This window comes from Colossoma macropomum, unplaced genomic scaffold, assembly GCF_904425465.1.
Source record: "Colossoma macropomum unplaced genomic scaffold, Colossoma_macropomum, whole genome shotgun sequence".
Classification (NCBI taxonomy): Eukaryota; Metazoa; Chordata; class Actinopteri; order Characiformes; family Serrasalmidae; genus Colossoma; species Colossoma macropomum.
The window spans coordinates 18,120,086-18,137,759 of NW_023494809.1; the positions used below are offsets into that span (position 1 = coordinate 18,120,086).

General features: G+C 39.9%; 1 protein-coding gene across 1 annotated transcript in view; it reads right to left on the bottom strand.

Annotated features, from left to right (window-relative positions):
• The window catches only part of cntnap2a (contactin associated protein 2a), a 373,698-nt gene that overhangs the window by 264,521 nt on the left and 91,503 nt on the right, over positions 1-17,674 (bottom strand). The window contains exon 9 of the mRNA XM_036557926.1: positions 10,909-11,058. Coding sequence (XP_036413819.1) covers positions 10,909-11,058 — 150 coding nt within the window. The remainder of the gene's footprint in view (positions 1-10,908; positions 11,059-17,674) is intronic.

The window sequence follows — 17,674 nt, forward strand, 5'->3', positions numbered from 1 at the left end:
GGTGTGGCTGCAATAAATGTCATATCAACACTTCTGCCGAACATGGGGGTGCAGTTATAATACCCATTCAATCACAATCTTCTTCCAAATATCGAAAAGTGGCTGTAATAACTATCTGGTTACAGCTCTCTGCTGAGCTGGCTTTCAACAACGTACAGTCATTGCACTCTTCTGAACTTGGGGGTGTGGCTGTAACAACTCTCCAATCACAGCCCTCTGCTGAACTTGACGATGTGGCTGTAATAAAAGTCCAATCACGGCCCTGTGACAAACATGAGGGTGAAGCTAAAATAACCATCCAAACACAATCTTCTGCCAAACATGGGGGTGTTGCTGTAATAACTGTCCAATTACAGCCCTTTGCTGATCTCAGTTGTGTCATTGGTCTTGCAATCTAGCATCATGATTAATTGAGGAGTATTATTTTTGAGCATTTTCACATATTAAACACTGAGGATGATAACACAAACCCACTCACCAATAACAATACATGCTAGCAAAAAAGCTGCAGAACAAGTTAGCAGTTAGATTAATGAGTACCTAAGTGCTGGATGTATTATTCATGACCAGCGGATGGAATCAGGAAAATTCCTTTGAGAGCTCCACGTTGTTAAACTTTTTTCTTCATCAATAAGGTCAAAGCAGATGTTCACTATTTTTTTGCCCTTGCAAGCTTGTTGTAGCATTGAGTATCATAAACCTGTCTTAGAGGGCCATGTCTGACCCCCTTTTTGCGATTCTGAGCTTACCAAACCGTGATAAAGTTGTCAGATGCAAAAGAATGAGTATCCTATTTCTGCTTGGTGATTACTGTAAGCCCCTTCTGGTCTGCGGTGGAGTAACGCTGAGACTCTGCCTTTGTTTAAGGTTCCTCTGTGCTAAGGAAAGCAATCTACAACTGTCTGCAGCCGGACAGTCGTCAATTTTGGCTGGGCCCATTACAAAAAACGGAGTGAAACCATCCTCTGTAAAATAGGTTTTGGGTCTGGGAGATGCCTGAGCAGAAAGGCAGAAATCACTCTAATCACTTTCTGGCAAAAAAAAAGAGAAAACTCTAAATTCTATCACAGTTGACTAACCACATATTAGGTGCCACTCTTGAACCATTTGAACAGTGATGGGTCCTAAGGTCCAGTCTGTTCCTCTCCCCTTCATAATCTGTCACTTGTGTCTCATGTGTTGTTCTCTTTGTACAGTGGTGGTGTCATGACACAGGTGCTGTGGCTGTGTCCTGTTCTTACTCTGTCCCATTATTGCTTTGCCCTATTGTGGCTCTGCCCCATTATGGCCCTCCCTCGTTATGGCTCTGTCCCATTATTGCTCTGCCTCGTTACAGTTCTTCCCCATTATGGCACTGCCTCATTATGGCTCTGTCCCAATTTGGCCCTGCTTCATTAAGATTCTGCCCCATTATGGCTCTGCCCCATTATGACCCTGTTTGGTTATGGTTCTGCCCCATTATGACTCTTCACAGTTACAGTTCTGCCTCATTATGGCAAGGCCTTGTTGTGGTTCTGCCCCATTATGGCTCTGCCCCATTATGGCTCTGCCTCATTATGATTCTGCCCCATTAGGGCTCTGCCTCGTTAACGTTATTAACCATTATGGCTCCGCTTCATAATGGCCCTGCCTCAATGTGGCCCTGCCTCAATATGGTTCTGGCCCATTATGTCTGTCTCGCTATGGTTCTACACCATTATGGCTCTGGCTCATTTTGGTTCTGCCCCACCATGACTCTACTTTGTTGTAGTTCTGCCCATTATAGCCCTGCCTCATTATGACTCTTTTCCATTACAGTTCTGCCTCATTATGGCTCTGCTTCGTTGTGGTTCTGCCCCATTACAACTCCGCCTCATTACGTCTCCACCCCATTATGGCCATGCCTTGTTACGGCTTTGCCCCGTTATGGTTTCATTTATGATTTCAGCCTGTTATGGTTCCACCCTTTTATGGTTCCACCCCATTATGGCTATGGCCCTTCATATTTCCATCCTATTACGGTTCTGCCTGTTCTTCTGCTTCGGCTTTGCCCTATTCTTACTATGCCTTAAGCTCCACCACATACTGGCTCTACCGAGTGCTAGCCTGCTCCAGAACTGCTGTGGCTTCATCACATTTATGTCAAATTTTGCTCTACTGATTACACCTGTGTTTAGTTTGGTTTACTTATGTATACATAGTCATTGTGTTTTGGTTGCAATGCTTTTATTAGCCTTTACACACTATTTTTATGCTTCTTTTTATTCCTGTATTTTGGGAATATCTGAGTATAGACTTGATTGCAGTATATGTGTACAGACGAACCTGTTCACTGCTGTGGACCTGCGTATGCTTGATTACAATGGAATGTTTTTAATAAACCGACTCCACACATACATCTGAACCCTGCCTCAGGGTTATGTGTTTTTATTAGCTAATTAGTATGTGTATTAGTGTCTCATTCCTGCATGTCTTGCATGTATTTGGTGCAATTTCAAGCTGTTCTGACTCTGTTACTCTATTTTGCTAGTCACCTTGTATCTTTGTCTCTGGCATGTTCTGGCATTTTGACCTTTGTTGACTGTTGTATGGATTTTGAATGTTGATTATTCTCCTGTTACTCTGTCTGTCCTTTTCCTCATCCCTACATGTTCAGGCTATGATTTTTGAAAATGTCCTGATAAAGGTTGCTCTTGCTTCCATCTCATGGAACTACCTCACTTAAGTAACCCATGAGACAGATGGTGGCGGCAACTCAACCTAACATTAAAGGGGTGTGTACGAAGAGAACATAACTTCAGAAATGTTTAGCACAGTGTTGTTTTATGGCACTGAGTGTTTACGATCTTAAGTACAGTACATAAACAATATACTAGTTTTTATAAAATTACACACATTACACAAGTAGTGGACTGAAGTTCACTCTACTAACACTGACAGCTGGTGTTTGTCAGGTACTTCAACTGACAGGCAACTATGAACATGTACGCACACCAACTGTAATTTTATAATGTATTTTTATTAGGGATGCACAGATCCCACTTCTTCCCTTTTCATACTGATACCTGATCTTTAAGTACCGGCTGACACCAAGTACTGACACTAACTCTAACTTAACTAGCATATAAATCCTGATGTTTAAACAATTCCAAATAAATTAAATATTACATATCTCCACTCTTGGTGTTTCTCCTTTTTGACAGTTTGTAAATACCAGCTGCCCATTACATTGTGTCAAAATTACAGGATGAATGGACCAATACAAATGCTTCCTTCTTCGGTATTATTTCCATTTTGGATATTTTTTTTTTCCTGACAGCAATGATATACATATTGACCAGCCACTTCATTAAGCACACCCACTTTGTATTCACACTCACTGTTCATTTTATCAGCTCCACTTACCATATACACTATATGGACAAAAGTTTGTGGACGCCTGCTTATACGTTTTTTCAAAATCAAGAGTATTACAAAGGAGTTTGACCCACTTTAATGCAGTAACAATCTCTACTATTCTGGGAAAGCTTTGCACTAGATGTTTGGAAATTGCTGTAAGGATTTGATTGAATTCAGTCATAAGAGCATTAGTGAGGTCTGGTACTGATGTTAGATGATCAGTTCTGGATCACTCCAACTCATCCCAAAGGTTCCGAATGGAGCTCCATCACTCCAGGGAACACAGTTTCTCTGCTCTACAGCTCAATGCCGGGGGGCTTCATACCCCTCTAGCTCAAGTTTGACATTGGGCATGTTGACCTTAGGCTCATGTACAGCTGCTAAAGAGTGACCTGTTCTATTGTCAATGCTTTTCTATGGAGATTATACAAGTGAATTTAATTCTGTGTGCATTTAAACTCCTGTGTCAGCAGTGGGTGCACCTTAATGCATCTGAACTCACTAACAAGAAGAGATGTCCACAAACTTTTGGACATATAGTGTAGGTGCACCATGGTTCTATAATAACAGAATGTAGACCATCTATTTGTCCCCTTTCACCTCAGGCGGTGATACTGGACACACTAGCCTGGCTAGAGGGCTCCTATGCTAAAGACTAAACCATTACCCCAAGAAACAGGCAGTTCCTTTCATATGTCCCTCTAATGTTTGCTCCCTTGATAACAACCTGGACTAACATTAACTCAGACTGTAACTGACTACACAGCGGGAGATGAGGGATTACTGAAAGAATCCTGACTCAGGGGCTCCTGTTACAGTGTTTTACACTGTTTGTATGTCTTAACTGGCTTATATGTGGCATATTGGTGAAACTAATACCTTAGGAAAAATTCCAACTAATATATCAACCACTACTATTGCTTTCACATGAAATACTGGTATTACAGATTTTGCCATGAACCCACACCGATGCAGTGTAAATTTGCATATACTGGTGTGCATGCATTACTCAGCAGGACGCATGAGCATCAGAAATTGTTTCATGATAGTGGTCATATGTACTGGTATCCCTATTGCTGATACCGTTATTGCATTAATTAAGTGGCAGTATTGCTGCAGATACTGATACGGTATTGGTATGAGGGCAACCGTAATTTTCATGTAATAGATGTTGGTATGAAATGACTGACAAACGCAACAAGAATCCATTTTCAGTGCTGGGAACACCAAATATTTTTAGTAACACATGACTGAGAGCATTTGCAATGACAGCATTTACAAAGCTACACGACACCTATATAAGCCTTTCATGACAGCTAACATAGACCTGCATAAACATTCATAAAGGCTTATTCCAACAAGAACATGGAATACCCCATTGTCAGCGCATGGCTTTTATTGCTGTATTCAAACTCCTCCATTCATTGCTACATTATCTATTATGCCTCTGGAAAGTGAGGAAAATGGGCTTGTTAACCTGAGGCAACATAGTACAATAACGGGTTAGGACGCTGTTGGCTGGATATTTTTGGTTGGTGGGCTGTTCTCAGTCCAGCAGTGACACTGAGGTGTTTAAAAACTCCAGCAGCACCGCTGTATCTGATCCACTCATACCAGCGCAACACACACTAACACACCACCACCACATCAGTGTTACTGCAGCGCTGAGAATGATCCACCACCCAAATAATACCTGCTCTGTGAGGGTCCATGGGGGTCCTGACCACTGAAGACCAGGGTAAAAGGGGGCTAACAAAGTATGCAGAGAAACAGATGGACTACAGTCTGTAATTGTAGAACTACAAAGTGCACCTATATAGTAAGGAGAGCTGATAAAATGGACAACATACAGAGAGTAGAAACAAGGAGGTGGTCATAATATTATGCCTGATTGGTGTATGTTGTATTATGGGTTTGGTGTTCGATGATTTAAGATCATATTTAGAAGCAGAAAATATAAGATTTTCAATTCAAATCAAAATTTATTGTATAGTTTTACAATCCATCAGAGAAATGCATTGAAATGATTGACTTCGGTAATCAACTGTATGCTAAAGAAGCAGCAGACAGACCACTCCAGACGACACTTGGCCTTGCGCATAGTGATCTTGGGCTTGTGTGCAGGTGCTAGACCATGGAAGTCCATGTCATGAAGCTCCAGTCTGGTAGTTCTTGTGCTGATGTTGCTTCCAGAGGCAGTTTGGGACACTGTGGTGACTGATGCAACAGAGGATAGGCATTTTCACATGCTACACGCTTCAGTACTCGGCGGCCCCGCTCTGGGAGTTTGCATGGTCTACTGCTTCGTTGCTGAGCTGTTGTTGCTTCTAGACTCTTTTATTTCACAATAATAGCACTTATTGTTGTCCGGGGCAGATCTAGCAGGACAGATTTTTTACAAACTCACTTGTGGCAAGGGTGGCAATCTAGGAGGGTGCCAAGTTTAAAGTCAGAGTTCTTCAGTATGACCTTTGTCTATTTTAGTCTAGATTTTGTCTAGATTGAGTAGCTATGTATGTTTTTATACACCTGTTAGCAATGGATCTGGCTGAACACCTGAACTCAACAATTAGGAGAAGTGTCCACAAACCTTTGGCCATTCAGTGTATATTCAGGTCATGAAGCAAGCTTAACACAGGGCATCATAGTTTTCAGAAAGTGAAAGATTTTGTGTTCTTTATTTATAATTGTGTTTTTTATTTATAATTAAGATCACATTTAACTTTCATGCTCAATTGTGTCGGTGGTTTGTAGATAAGGATAGTATTTAGCATGACAGTGTCCTGATCAAGTGTTTTAGGTTTCACTGTCCCTCCGTTGTGTGATATATGTCCTTGTGTAGCGTCCAGCAATAAAGCCACATATCACTCACCGTGACCTAAATCAGGCAGAGAAATGTCAGGAGTTTTACAGCAAAACACAATCTGCTCCAAGTCAATCTGACAGTAATGAGAATTAAAATCAGGTACAAACAAGAGCTGCAGATAGCACTTTATCTTCCTCTAACACATGTTGATGTTCTCACTTGGTGGGGTAATCATCTCCACACTGATAAGAATAATGTCCGGCCCAAAACAGACAAAGACGGTACGCTTCGCTATATCCGCAGAGTATTAAAATATGCAATTTGTATCCTTTCTCATGAAAATCTGAATATGGGTGATAAAAAAACTTTGCTGAAACTGGCAAAATATGGAAAATATTGTAGATATAATCCAGTCCAAGCCAAATCCTCCCAGTATTCAGTAAATAAATAAAATAAATAAATAACAACTAAAAATAAGCAAAACCTGGTCCAGCAACTGCAAAAGGCCTTATTAGTCAGTTCCATTTCTGAACATTTGGAGGCCCTTGGGCCCCTCCCTCTTCAAGAATGAAAAGGTATTAATACTTTCAATCATTAATATTAATATTAATTAACTACAGTATTGTGTAAAACTCAGATAACACTCTCCATTTATTTAATTTCTAGCCAGAACAGTTCTGCAGGTTTCAGCACCAGAAAAAAAGCACAGGAAAATTACACAAAGCCTCAACAACTATATTTAATAGAACTTTTCATTAATTAGTGTGACCACTTTATTACAGCTTTCATTCTTGCTCTCTGTTTTTCAAAGAAATCTGAAGGAATATTTTTCTGCACCTCAGTCTTAGAAATTGTTTTGGCATTTTCTGCTTCTCATCATCCAAGTAATCCCAAAACACATTCAGATGTTGAGATCTGGACTCCGGGGTGGTCAGTCCATTGTTCTGAGAACACCAGCAGGTTATCTGTTTGATTTTGTTTTCTCTGTAAAGGCTTCTTGACAGCTACAAATTCCTTTTAGACTCAGTGTTGTGTTGTCTTCTCACAGTGGAAGGATGGCTGTGGATTTTTTTCAGATCTGAAGTAAGAGTGGAGCTTGATTTTCTCCATTCTCTCAAAGATGAAAGCGTTAAGTGCTGCTTATCTGAAGGGGGCAGTTTTGGTGGTCTACCAGGTCTTGCAGATGCTTGTTAGGAGACCCATTATCTCTGTAGCTTTTAATCATTTTTTGAACTTGAGTTTTAGAAACTCCTGTTTTTTTCATTTATTTCCCTTTGACTTTCTCCTTCCTTATGCAAGTGGATTATCTTACATCTAATCTCCTCAGAAATACCTCTAATAAAAAGAATAACTTGTATTTAATAGCAGTTTTGAATGAAAATTGAATAAATGGAGGGTGGCGCCAGAGTTTTTCACAGTACTGTAAATAAATAAAAGAAAAAATAAAGCTATACTTGTTGGGCACCTGGGGGCCCTAAGCAGCTGCTTATACTGCTCCTGGCAAGAAATGGCCCTGCTATTATCATACTACCATTTAAACAGTCAAAATGTCATGAAATTAGCTGAACAAATCATGCATATTTGATCTGCTGTCCAGAGAGAGGAGTTAGACGAAAACTAGCATGGTGTGCTGAACGGAAGCGGAGCTGAAATGGATGTGATGAGCTGGATGAAAGAGAAACAGCAATGTATGAGCTACAGCTGTAATGAAACACTTTTCATTAGCTGCCACGGGCAACTCAATCTGGCCCAGTGATTTGTGCGGCTGACCTTGCTGTCGCCATGGCACTGATTGGGCAGTGCCTTGGATTTGATGATTATATCCAATTAAATCTGATGTGCTCTGGCCCGTGCCTCTGAATTAGCCTCTTAGCATCAACAGGCCCAATTACGCTGCTTGGCCATGCTAGCGCAGCACTGGGGCTAACACCTGGCCATGCATTTTAGCCTCCACCATAAGGCACACTGTGACAATATGAGTACAGAGCAAAATAATCTGCATTTAGATGCTGATCATGGAAAATCACATTTTCTTTACATTTCTGAAATGGAAGAGTTTAGCATGTAAGCATTGCTTCAAAACATATCATTCACTCCCCAGCTCATACTGTCTAGACATGGAAAGTAAGCTGTAATTTTGGTTTCTGTAATGTCATTTACATATATCTGCATATTCAACCTACAGCAGTTTAGCCCCGCCCATTCACGCTGAAGTTATAAGGAGTGTTTCAGCGCCGACAGCTTTTTTAATGAGGCACTATACAGGATGACCAATCCGAACAGATGTTCATCTTGAAAGAGAATTACATTGATTTTTCCTAAATTTCTGCACAATTAAATGGTTAAGATGTAAACGTCATTCACCGCGCATTGACCTGAAATATTGTAGACAAGTGGTGATAGGAACCAGACATCTGAATGCCTCTAAATGCTCCCTACAGAAAATTATTACATTAAATGGTGATGATACACTGCCTGAAGACTGTGACATTAATTTACAATAGCTTTGTGATAATCTGTTCGCTTGAAACTTCTTTTTTTGATATGCTGATATTTGAGGGGTTCACACAGGGCACTCTAAGGCAAAGTAGTTTATTTTTTTCCATGTTTACCACTATTTTGCCATTATTACATTACATATAAAAACTCAGAAACATAGATTCATTGGAGGTTTTGGGCAGTAAATTAAATGGTAAATAAATTTTATCTGTGGAGTTCCCCTTTTAAGGCACAGTAACAAAAAAAACAGTTTAATTCTAATGGAGAAGGAGAGGCTGGAGGTCATGTAAAAATGAATGTCTTTTTTTTTAGACAAACCAACATAAGTGGACCTCAGATGGAAAAAATACAATAAAAAACAAGAAAAAAAAAAACGAAAAAAAGATTCATAGAACACATCATAAATGCAAACTTTAACAATGTAAATCAAATGTAAATAGAATTCATAAGCAACTATGCAATTAGTTATGTTGCTAGCAAAATGGCTTGGGTTAATGAGATTAACTCTCATAGACATCGAGTCTAACAACTGTCTACTTTTTAGAGAACAGGCAACTCTACATTTACAAGGCCATCTAAAAAGACCAGAATATAAATTATTTGATTACAGCTAAAAAGTCCCTGGTGGGGCAAATGGAACAGCTCTTGAGTTCACAGGCCCTGCTCTCCTTGCACAATGGAGGCTCTTACCGCGCTGGAGAAATCAGTCGTAAACAAATTAGAAAGCGGAGACGCATCAGCCCTTGGCTGGAAATAACAGCGATGGATGGAGGATCATTGATTGATAATTACGGCCAGGCTCGGGCGATCCATCAGGAGTGTGCAAGGCAGTGGAGAGACTTTCTGATCTCGTTTTGCGGGCCATCGTGTGTAAATGTACTGTCAGGGCCTGCTGGGCTCAGGCTGCAGCTCCGTCCTCATCGAAGCCTTTGTGAAGATGAGTGAGGCTGATAAAGCTATCAGCCATGCCATCCTTCAACATTAACTGGCAGCTCCATGGATAGCGAGACATTGCAGTCCATTTGGAGATGGACTGCCATTTTAACTCTACGTATTTGCCTCCTTGCCCACCTTCTCATGTTTGACCACTTTCAGTATGCCTGAATGAACAGATGGCTGGAGAAAGCTGGGCACTGGTCCATCAGTGGCCACTTTATTAGAAACACTGATCTTCTGCATTCACTCACAGGCCACTTTATTAAAAAACACCAAGCTTGTACTTCCACTGACTAGCCACTTTTTTAGAAACACCTACCTTCTTCATTCACTCACTGGCCACTTTATTCGAAACACCAACCTTGTACTTCCGCTAACTGGCCACTTTATTAGAAACCCTGACCTTGTATTTCCACTAATTGGCCACTTTGGAGGTCCGCATACCTTACAGATCCACTGTATAGTTGTACAATTACAAAAGACTGTAACCCATCTGTTGCTGGAGTAACTGTACTAGACAAACCTAATCATGGGACCAAAATGCAAGGGTTGGCACTTACCTTTGTTCATCTAATGTGCTTAACACAGGAATATACTAAATAAAATTAGTATAATTTATAAAATTCATTTTACACTGTGTGTGTTGTACCATGGGCCTGAAGAACGACATTTCATTTCAATGTCTACAAGTTACATTCAGAGATGACAATAAAAGCCACTTGACACTTGACTTCACTTGAAACTTGTCAAACAGCAAGCATATCACCTGCATTTGACATCCAGCATTTGTTTACAAATTAATGGCCCATGACTGACTCTGAAGAGTCTATCATCTGAGCCACTGCATCTCAAACTCTCCCACATATCTGGGAAAGTAGTCTACTCCTGGCTTCGGCAGACCATATTCTCTTTAATTTTCAGAGGAAATTAAATAAGACATGAAAGTACATTAAACTTTTCTGATGTGCAGGGTTCTTCTTTATGGAGTCATCTGAATGCATGCATTAGAGCGATAAAAAAAAGTTTTCCAGTGCCTTTAAAGCGCACATCTCTCTGTCCATCTAAGACTTTAAGTAGAAGGGAAGTGAAAAAAGACAGGCCTTTGTGCATTAAATTCAGCTTCCAATACGCCAGGGAGAAGCAGTGAGAAGATCTGAGGACACTTTTCTCTAGAAACCTTCATCACATCCGACGCAGTTTCACTTACGTGTTAAAAAGCAGCGCAGACTAACACTGAATTTCATTCTGCTCGTCGTTCTTATTGAAAAACGCAGCATTCCAACACTTGCCTCCAAAGTGGTATGTTCCTCCTGTGGTGATCTGGATGGGGGCGTTGGTTCTCACAGCTGAAGCTTCATCACCATCAATGGTCAGCATGGCAAAGTTCTCTTTGGCCAAGAAGCGGACATCGTGCCACTCTCCATCATTCAGCCCTGAACCTGAAACATGAAGAACACAAGATGAACTCTCTCATTCCAGCCATATTCAAGTGTATTTGCACCAGTGAAAGACCCTCAGTACCTTCTAGGCATTCAGAGAAGGCCCAATTATTTCTAGGAACTGAAAAAATACATGTCTGTAATTTTTAGTTTTGGTAGTTTTGGATGGAAACAAAAAGGTTAAATCCTTGAAATGCCCGATGGATAACTGTCCCATCAGGAATTGTTGTCCTTTGTGATATCTAGGTAGACACTGCCAGGCCCAGTTCATCAAGCTTTCAGCCCTTGGGCACATACGTATAATGGATCTCTACCTGGCTACCTTTTCAGTGCTTTTTTACAATATCATGGCAGTTACACAAGGCCTATGCAGCACCACAAGGGCAGCATGCTAACCGCAGTGTTGGGCATGTCACCTCTAGAAATGCATATTTCTTCCAATCAAGACAAAGCAAAAGCAATATTACTTACACATTAATGAGAGCGCAGGTTAACACAAACCCAAAAACCAATGCAACATTTCCCTTCAAAGCATGTGTCCACTCTTGACAAGCATAACATGTACCTCGATGAAGATGACAAATTAAAATCAGACAGCTGAAATGTACATAATAAAGATGGATGAAAGTAGCAAACTTTCTTCCCAAACCATCCCAAACCATCAATATTCTAGCTAAAGCATAGTGCATTCTAAAGCATTCTTTTTCAGTTCACAGATCACTAATGACAAGGATGACTTTTTTCTTTAACGTGGATGGCTGACTCTATATTTGGCCTTGAAATGGCCACCCTGTACTCTGCCAAAGCTTCAGGTCTCGCTTTTACAGATCCCCCAGGCACATCTTTTGAATATCTGGAGCTTCAAATTCAAAGTATATTAAAAAAAAAAAAACTCACTTCTAAAAATCTGAAAGCTTGACTGAGTACTGAGTAGTTGTTAAGCAGTGATTGGAAAAAAAAACTGAAGAGGATGTTTAGGAAAGACGTGCAGGGTGTCAGGATTATGATTGGCCTTAACACAATGACAAGGATAAAATTAATTCATTTTTTCACTGTGCTGCTAGTAAAGTTCCCACCGTGAGTCAAAACAGTTGTTTAGATTATCTCATAATTGCCCGTGTGGGTCCCTTAGTGGCTCAGGCCCCTGGGCACGCACCCATAAAACCCATGGGATGACCAGGGCCTGGAAACAGCCAAGCTAGCTCTTCCATTGGTTAGGACTTCAGAAGCTGACATGAAGGCCTTATGTGCTAGATTAGCCATCAGCATAAGGCGACAAAGGAGTCAATCGATGAACGTTTTAATTTGCAATCGGACGAATTTTGTAAGAAAAAACTTCACTCAAGGTCTTATGGAAGTTCTACATATGTCACTGACTGCAAATACGAGCGGCAGCCTAATCAGTCAGTTGCTAGAAATGGAAATCAATGGCAGCACCTCTATACTGGTCTACTCTGCTAAAAGTGTCACTGTGAAACTGCTACAAGGCAAAACATATGCTAATATGCTTGCCATAAAACATGGAATGTTAGAACTTCAAATGTCTGTGTTTAATCTGGAACTGTCGAAAAACTTTCATGTGACCTGTTATTAGCTTAGTGCTAACAAACTACTAGAATCTCACAGGGACTATAGCACAAATTAGCATTATGTTAGAGGTGGGCTTTTCCTCACATTTTGATCGAATTTTGACAGTCATGTTGTTATGGTCATGGTTAACCAACGATTTTTATCCACTAAAGTAGAAACTCTTTGTAAGTAGTGATGTCCTGATCCAGATCCAGTGGATTGGGATCAGAGGCGATCCCTGGGGGATTAAACATCTTAATGAAAATGTCACAGGACTGCATTGTGTACATGGTTTAATGTTGCATGCGATAAAGAGCAGAAAATAGACGTGATAGTTGGGCTCTTGCCTTTCATTCTCCATTTCAAACAGTCAAAACACCAGGACTGCAGTAATTAGATTTTTCATTTTCCACTTTAAAAGTGAAAAGTGTTCAGAAGTAACTTCAGCGTGACTCAACAGGGCTAAACTGCTGTAGGCTGATATATGTAAATGTGTTTTTTGTGACACACACAAAAAAAACAGGCTGTTTAAAAGAGGCTGGTTTTGGTGCCTTAATTACACATATGGACTGCCCACAAATGTGTACAGCATTTACATACTACATCAAGCTCTTTTAACTAGCACTTTTACAGTGGAAAATGAAAAATATTATTTCTGCAGTCCTGTTTTTTTGACTGTGTTTGCCGAGTATAAAATGTAAGAACACAACTACCACGTCTATTTTTTGCCTGTTTATCACATGCAACATTAAATGATGTAGACAATGCACTCCTGTGACTTTTTCGCTCACAAGCCACAACTGATTAGATACAAAACCACTTCTGGGTTAAAACTAGTGTTTAAAAGTGCTTTCAAAAAGGGAAAAAAAGAGCAGGCTACTACATAGCAGTTCAGACTGTTGTGTACTGTTATACACACTGTTATATCAAAAGTGATATGATTTTACTGCAGCAGTAAAAAATGAAACATGCCAGTCCAGAATGATACATTATACACACACTAAAAAGAAAATTTGTTGTAATATTAACTAGCAGACTAGACCTAAAGTGTGTGGCTACATTATTTATGAAAACTTACGAAAAGCTTGGTATCAGCTGATATCTAATATTAATGAAATTCCAATGGGATCAGAAGGCAAAAAAACTGGGGAAACCCCTACTTGTATTTTGCTCATAAAGAGGTTCACTGGCCAATGGATATACTGTACTGTAGATAGCCTTAACTGATTAACCCTATCTAACCAAGTGTCTTGCTGCTGATCTATTCTTTGTCCCTTTTAACTGATTAAATCTGCTCTCAGAATAGTTGGTGAGCGTGCATGTCCACGTTGGTCAGTGAAATGGATCAGCATGTGGAAATCTGTGTGCTCTTGAGTTTCCTATTGCTGTATAAAAGAAGCCGCTGCCTTTATTGTTGGATGCTCTGCAACAGTTTCTAAGTGACACATTCAAAACTCAATTCACATTGCAATGGAAACGCTTATTATGGATTTGTTTCATTCGAATAACAAACTGTAACTGATGTGTGATGCATTCCTATTTAGTATTTTCTTATTCAAAATGGCAGCTTGTGAAGCAAAATAGAACTGTACCGCTTTGTTCCTTACATATCAAATACAAAAACAGCATTGAGAAATATCATTAATAAGGGAGATGAGCTGAATAAAAAGCAGAAAAAAAACATTTTTGCATCTGCCTTGAAAGGTAAAATAAAAAAAATTGTTCTGCTTATTTGACTGATCTGTGTTTACACTGTATGAATATGTATAATTCCATGTCTAGATACACTGATCCAGGCAGATGTTTGGAAGACTTGAGGAGATTTTGGCCAGAGAGATTCTTAAATGAGGAAATCTCTGAAAAATCAATTTCCACTGCACTCATTTACCATACCCCTTTAAAGTACAGGACTATATACAGCAGCTGTGACTGCATTCTCATTACTGATACTTTGTAGTATATACTGAAGTTTGACCAGATGTTCATGTCATTGTTTAAAAAAAAAAGCCCTACAGTGGCTTAATGCATAAGACCTATAAACTTCCATCAATTTCTGCAGATTCCTCTCATAGAGGTATGGTTGGGTCCAGTTTGACGCTGCTTAAGAGATATGTGGAGTAGAAGCAGAATAAATTATAATAATGCAAAGAATAACAGGGTAAACAGGGGTACAACATTATATTATCTTCACTAAATGCATTTTGCAAATGCAAATATATCACATTCCTTTAACAAGCTAACAAGTACCATAAAAAGAGCCATCACTCATTTTTAGATGAAACATTTCCAACATCTATTCATCCATTAAAATGAAAAAGGCTGTTACTGCGCCTTTAAGACTGATATATGTAAATGAGCTCAGTTCTAATTGGCTAACTTGTACTGTGCATTCAAAAAGCAGTCCAAGCTGAAACACTCCTACTTCAGCAGAGATTTGCAGGGCTCAACTGCTGTAGGCTGGAAAACATGGAAATGTTTTTTTTTGTTACATCACGAAAACAATTCATTTAAAGTGGGCTGCTTTTTAGCTGCATAATGTACATTTACGGACTGCACTCAAAAGTTTACAACATTTGAATGCTGCATCAAGCTCTTTCAAAAAGCGAATCCAAGCTGCAACACTCATAACTTCAGCGCGAATGGACAGGACTAAAATGCTGTTGGCTGTTATATGTAAATGTGTTCACATGTAAACATGCTGTTTAAAACAGGCAGGTTTTTGGAGCCTTATTTACACATATCCCTCAAATGTTTACAGCATTTACATACTACATCAAGCTCTTTTAATGAAAAAAAAAAAGTTTTTTTTCACGATACAGGCCCTTTAACAGCAGGCTTACGTCATGTCCTGCACGTTCACCCAGTGGATTTTTTAGCAACATGTCATTTTTTGTGAGCAACATACACATTTACACAATAAGAAGGAACGCTTGGCTTCATAAAAATGCAATCAGAGATTATTGTAGCTTTATTGAATGCTTTATCAAGTGCTTGGGCTATTGTAGCCGTCTGATTGCCACTCATTCAGCTTGGACAACACAGCCCCATCAGGCAGGTCAATAGGTTGATGAGTGCCAAATTACAAGGCGCTCTTAGAATCTCAATCAGCGACGAGTGTTCCTCTTGAAGGACTTGATGTCCAGGTTAACTTTTCCACTCCAGCCACTGATTTGACAGTTGTGATCGATAAATCATGGCCATGTGTTATTTACTTGCGAGTCATTGCGAAGGCTGGGAAGCCACCAGGACATAATAACAGCCGGCATGTGAAGAAATGAACTCTTTTTCACCATTAATCATAAAAGGATGAAAAGACATTAACTCAGTGAAGCTCCCTGCTGACCATTTGGCCACTGTCACATAGCACAGAGCATTGAGCTATCGCCCTCCTCTCTCTCTCTCTCTCTCTCTGTGTGTCTGGGTGCAGGCCACAGTTCAGCGGATTCAAACAAGGACACAACACCGTGAGCACAGCTGAGAAATATGTCAGATATTGCTCATGAAATGGAGGAGTATTCATCCTCTCATCATTTCCATCCCTCACACTCTGTGAATTTTGTGCTCATGGAGCTGGATGACAGTGCAGGGGACAGTGTAACGTTCAGCTGGACATGGCTGTCAAAGTCTGGCTCTCTGGAGTATACGCAAGGGGGAAGAATAGATGGCTTCAGGCAGAAGCTGCCACTGTGAGTCAGTTCTACAGGAAATTAATGATAATGGCTTCTCAGAGAGCAAAAAACACAAAGGTGATGAGATCAAAACGTGATCTGTCAGCAACAGTGATGTTACTGCTGGACGGACAGCGAGCTAGCTTTAGCGTCGAGGTCTGCATGAGGCAGGTTTACCTGCGGGTCCCACGTGAAAATAAGTTGCAGGTGGGATTCATTTTGAGGCATTTTTTTTTTTGCTCTGCCTTTGCAACAGGCAAGGCAGCATGCCACAACAACTATCTATATTGGCTAAAACGGGAATTCCACCAACGTTTCAAAATTTCTTTCTAAAATTAAATGGTTAGGATGTAAACAAAGCAATTCCGAGTGGTTTGATGTGAAATACTCCATTCTAGAGAAACATGCCAAAGGCAGAATTGCTCTGAGCCATTGTTTATGATAGTTTTGAGAAGGTTTTGGCCTAAAATATATCCTTGTATTAAAATAATTTTCTGTAAAGCTGCATAGTGACAACAGCTGTTGTAAAACGCACTATATGAATAAATTTTGACTTGACTTTAGACATTTATGGTGGAGAGGTACCAGCTGGGTGTTATAAGGTAAACTAGTCACTAAAAACCTTTTTCAGATTTACCACTATTTTACTATCAGCATTACACATAAAAACTCAGACGACATTGTGGTTTAAATAACATGTCTATATTCATGCTGTGGATAACACGACCTTTGGTTCCTATCACCATCACTGTAATGAAATCTGAGTGTGTTAGTATCTCTACAATGAACCATTTCACATGAAACCACTCTGAATGCCTTTATATCTCAACCATTTATTTATGCAGACATTTTTAAAAATCAGTACCTTTTAAATTGTAATTACGCTGACTTTCTGGGAAGTGAATAGTCCATGTGGAAGCTTCATAACATAATTAGCTAATAATCGCATGATGTTATTACAGATAAAATGTAGCAAAGCAAAGTTAGTTGTTTGGCTAAGTGCTGCCGCATGCCTGTCTATTAATATAGTAATGTTATGTAGAGGTGCAGTGGATCTGAAAGCTGCCCTGTCTTGTATCATGTGGCATGGTGCAAATTACAGTGGTGCAGATTACAAAGGCTAAATGTGGGTGGGTGCAGTCAAGGACTATAGTCCAAAGTGGGTGGGGTGTGTGTCGGTACGATATGTGGTTGAAGTGTCTGAGTAATTAGAAGTCATTATCAGTAATTATACTGCTCAGCTAGCTTTTTAAACCATTGTTTTTAACAAGGAGAATGTTACCCTGCAATACTTTAAAGCATGGGTGCACAACTCCAGTCCTGGAGGGCACAGTTTGGTAGTTGTCCTACTCAAACACACCTACTAAACCTGGCAATGA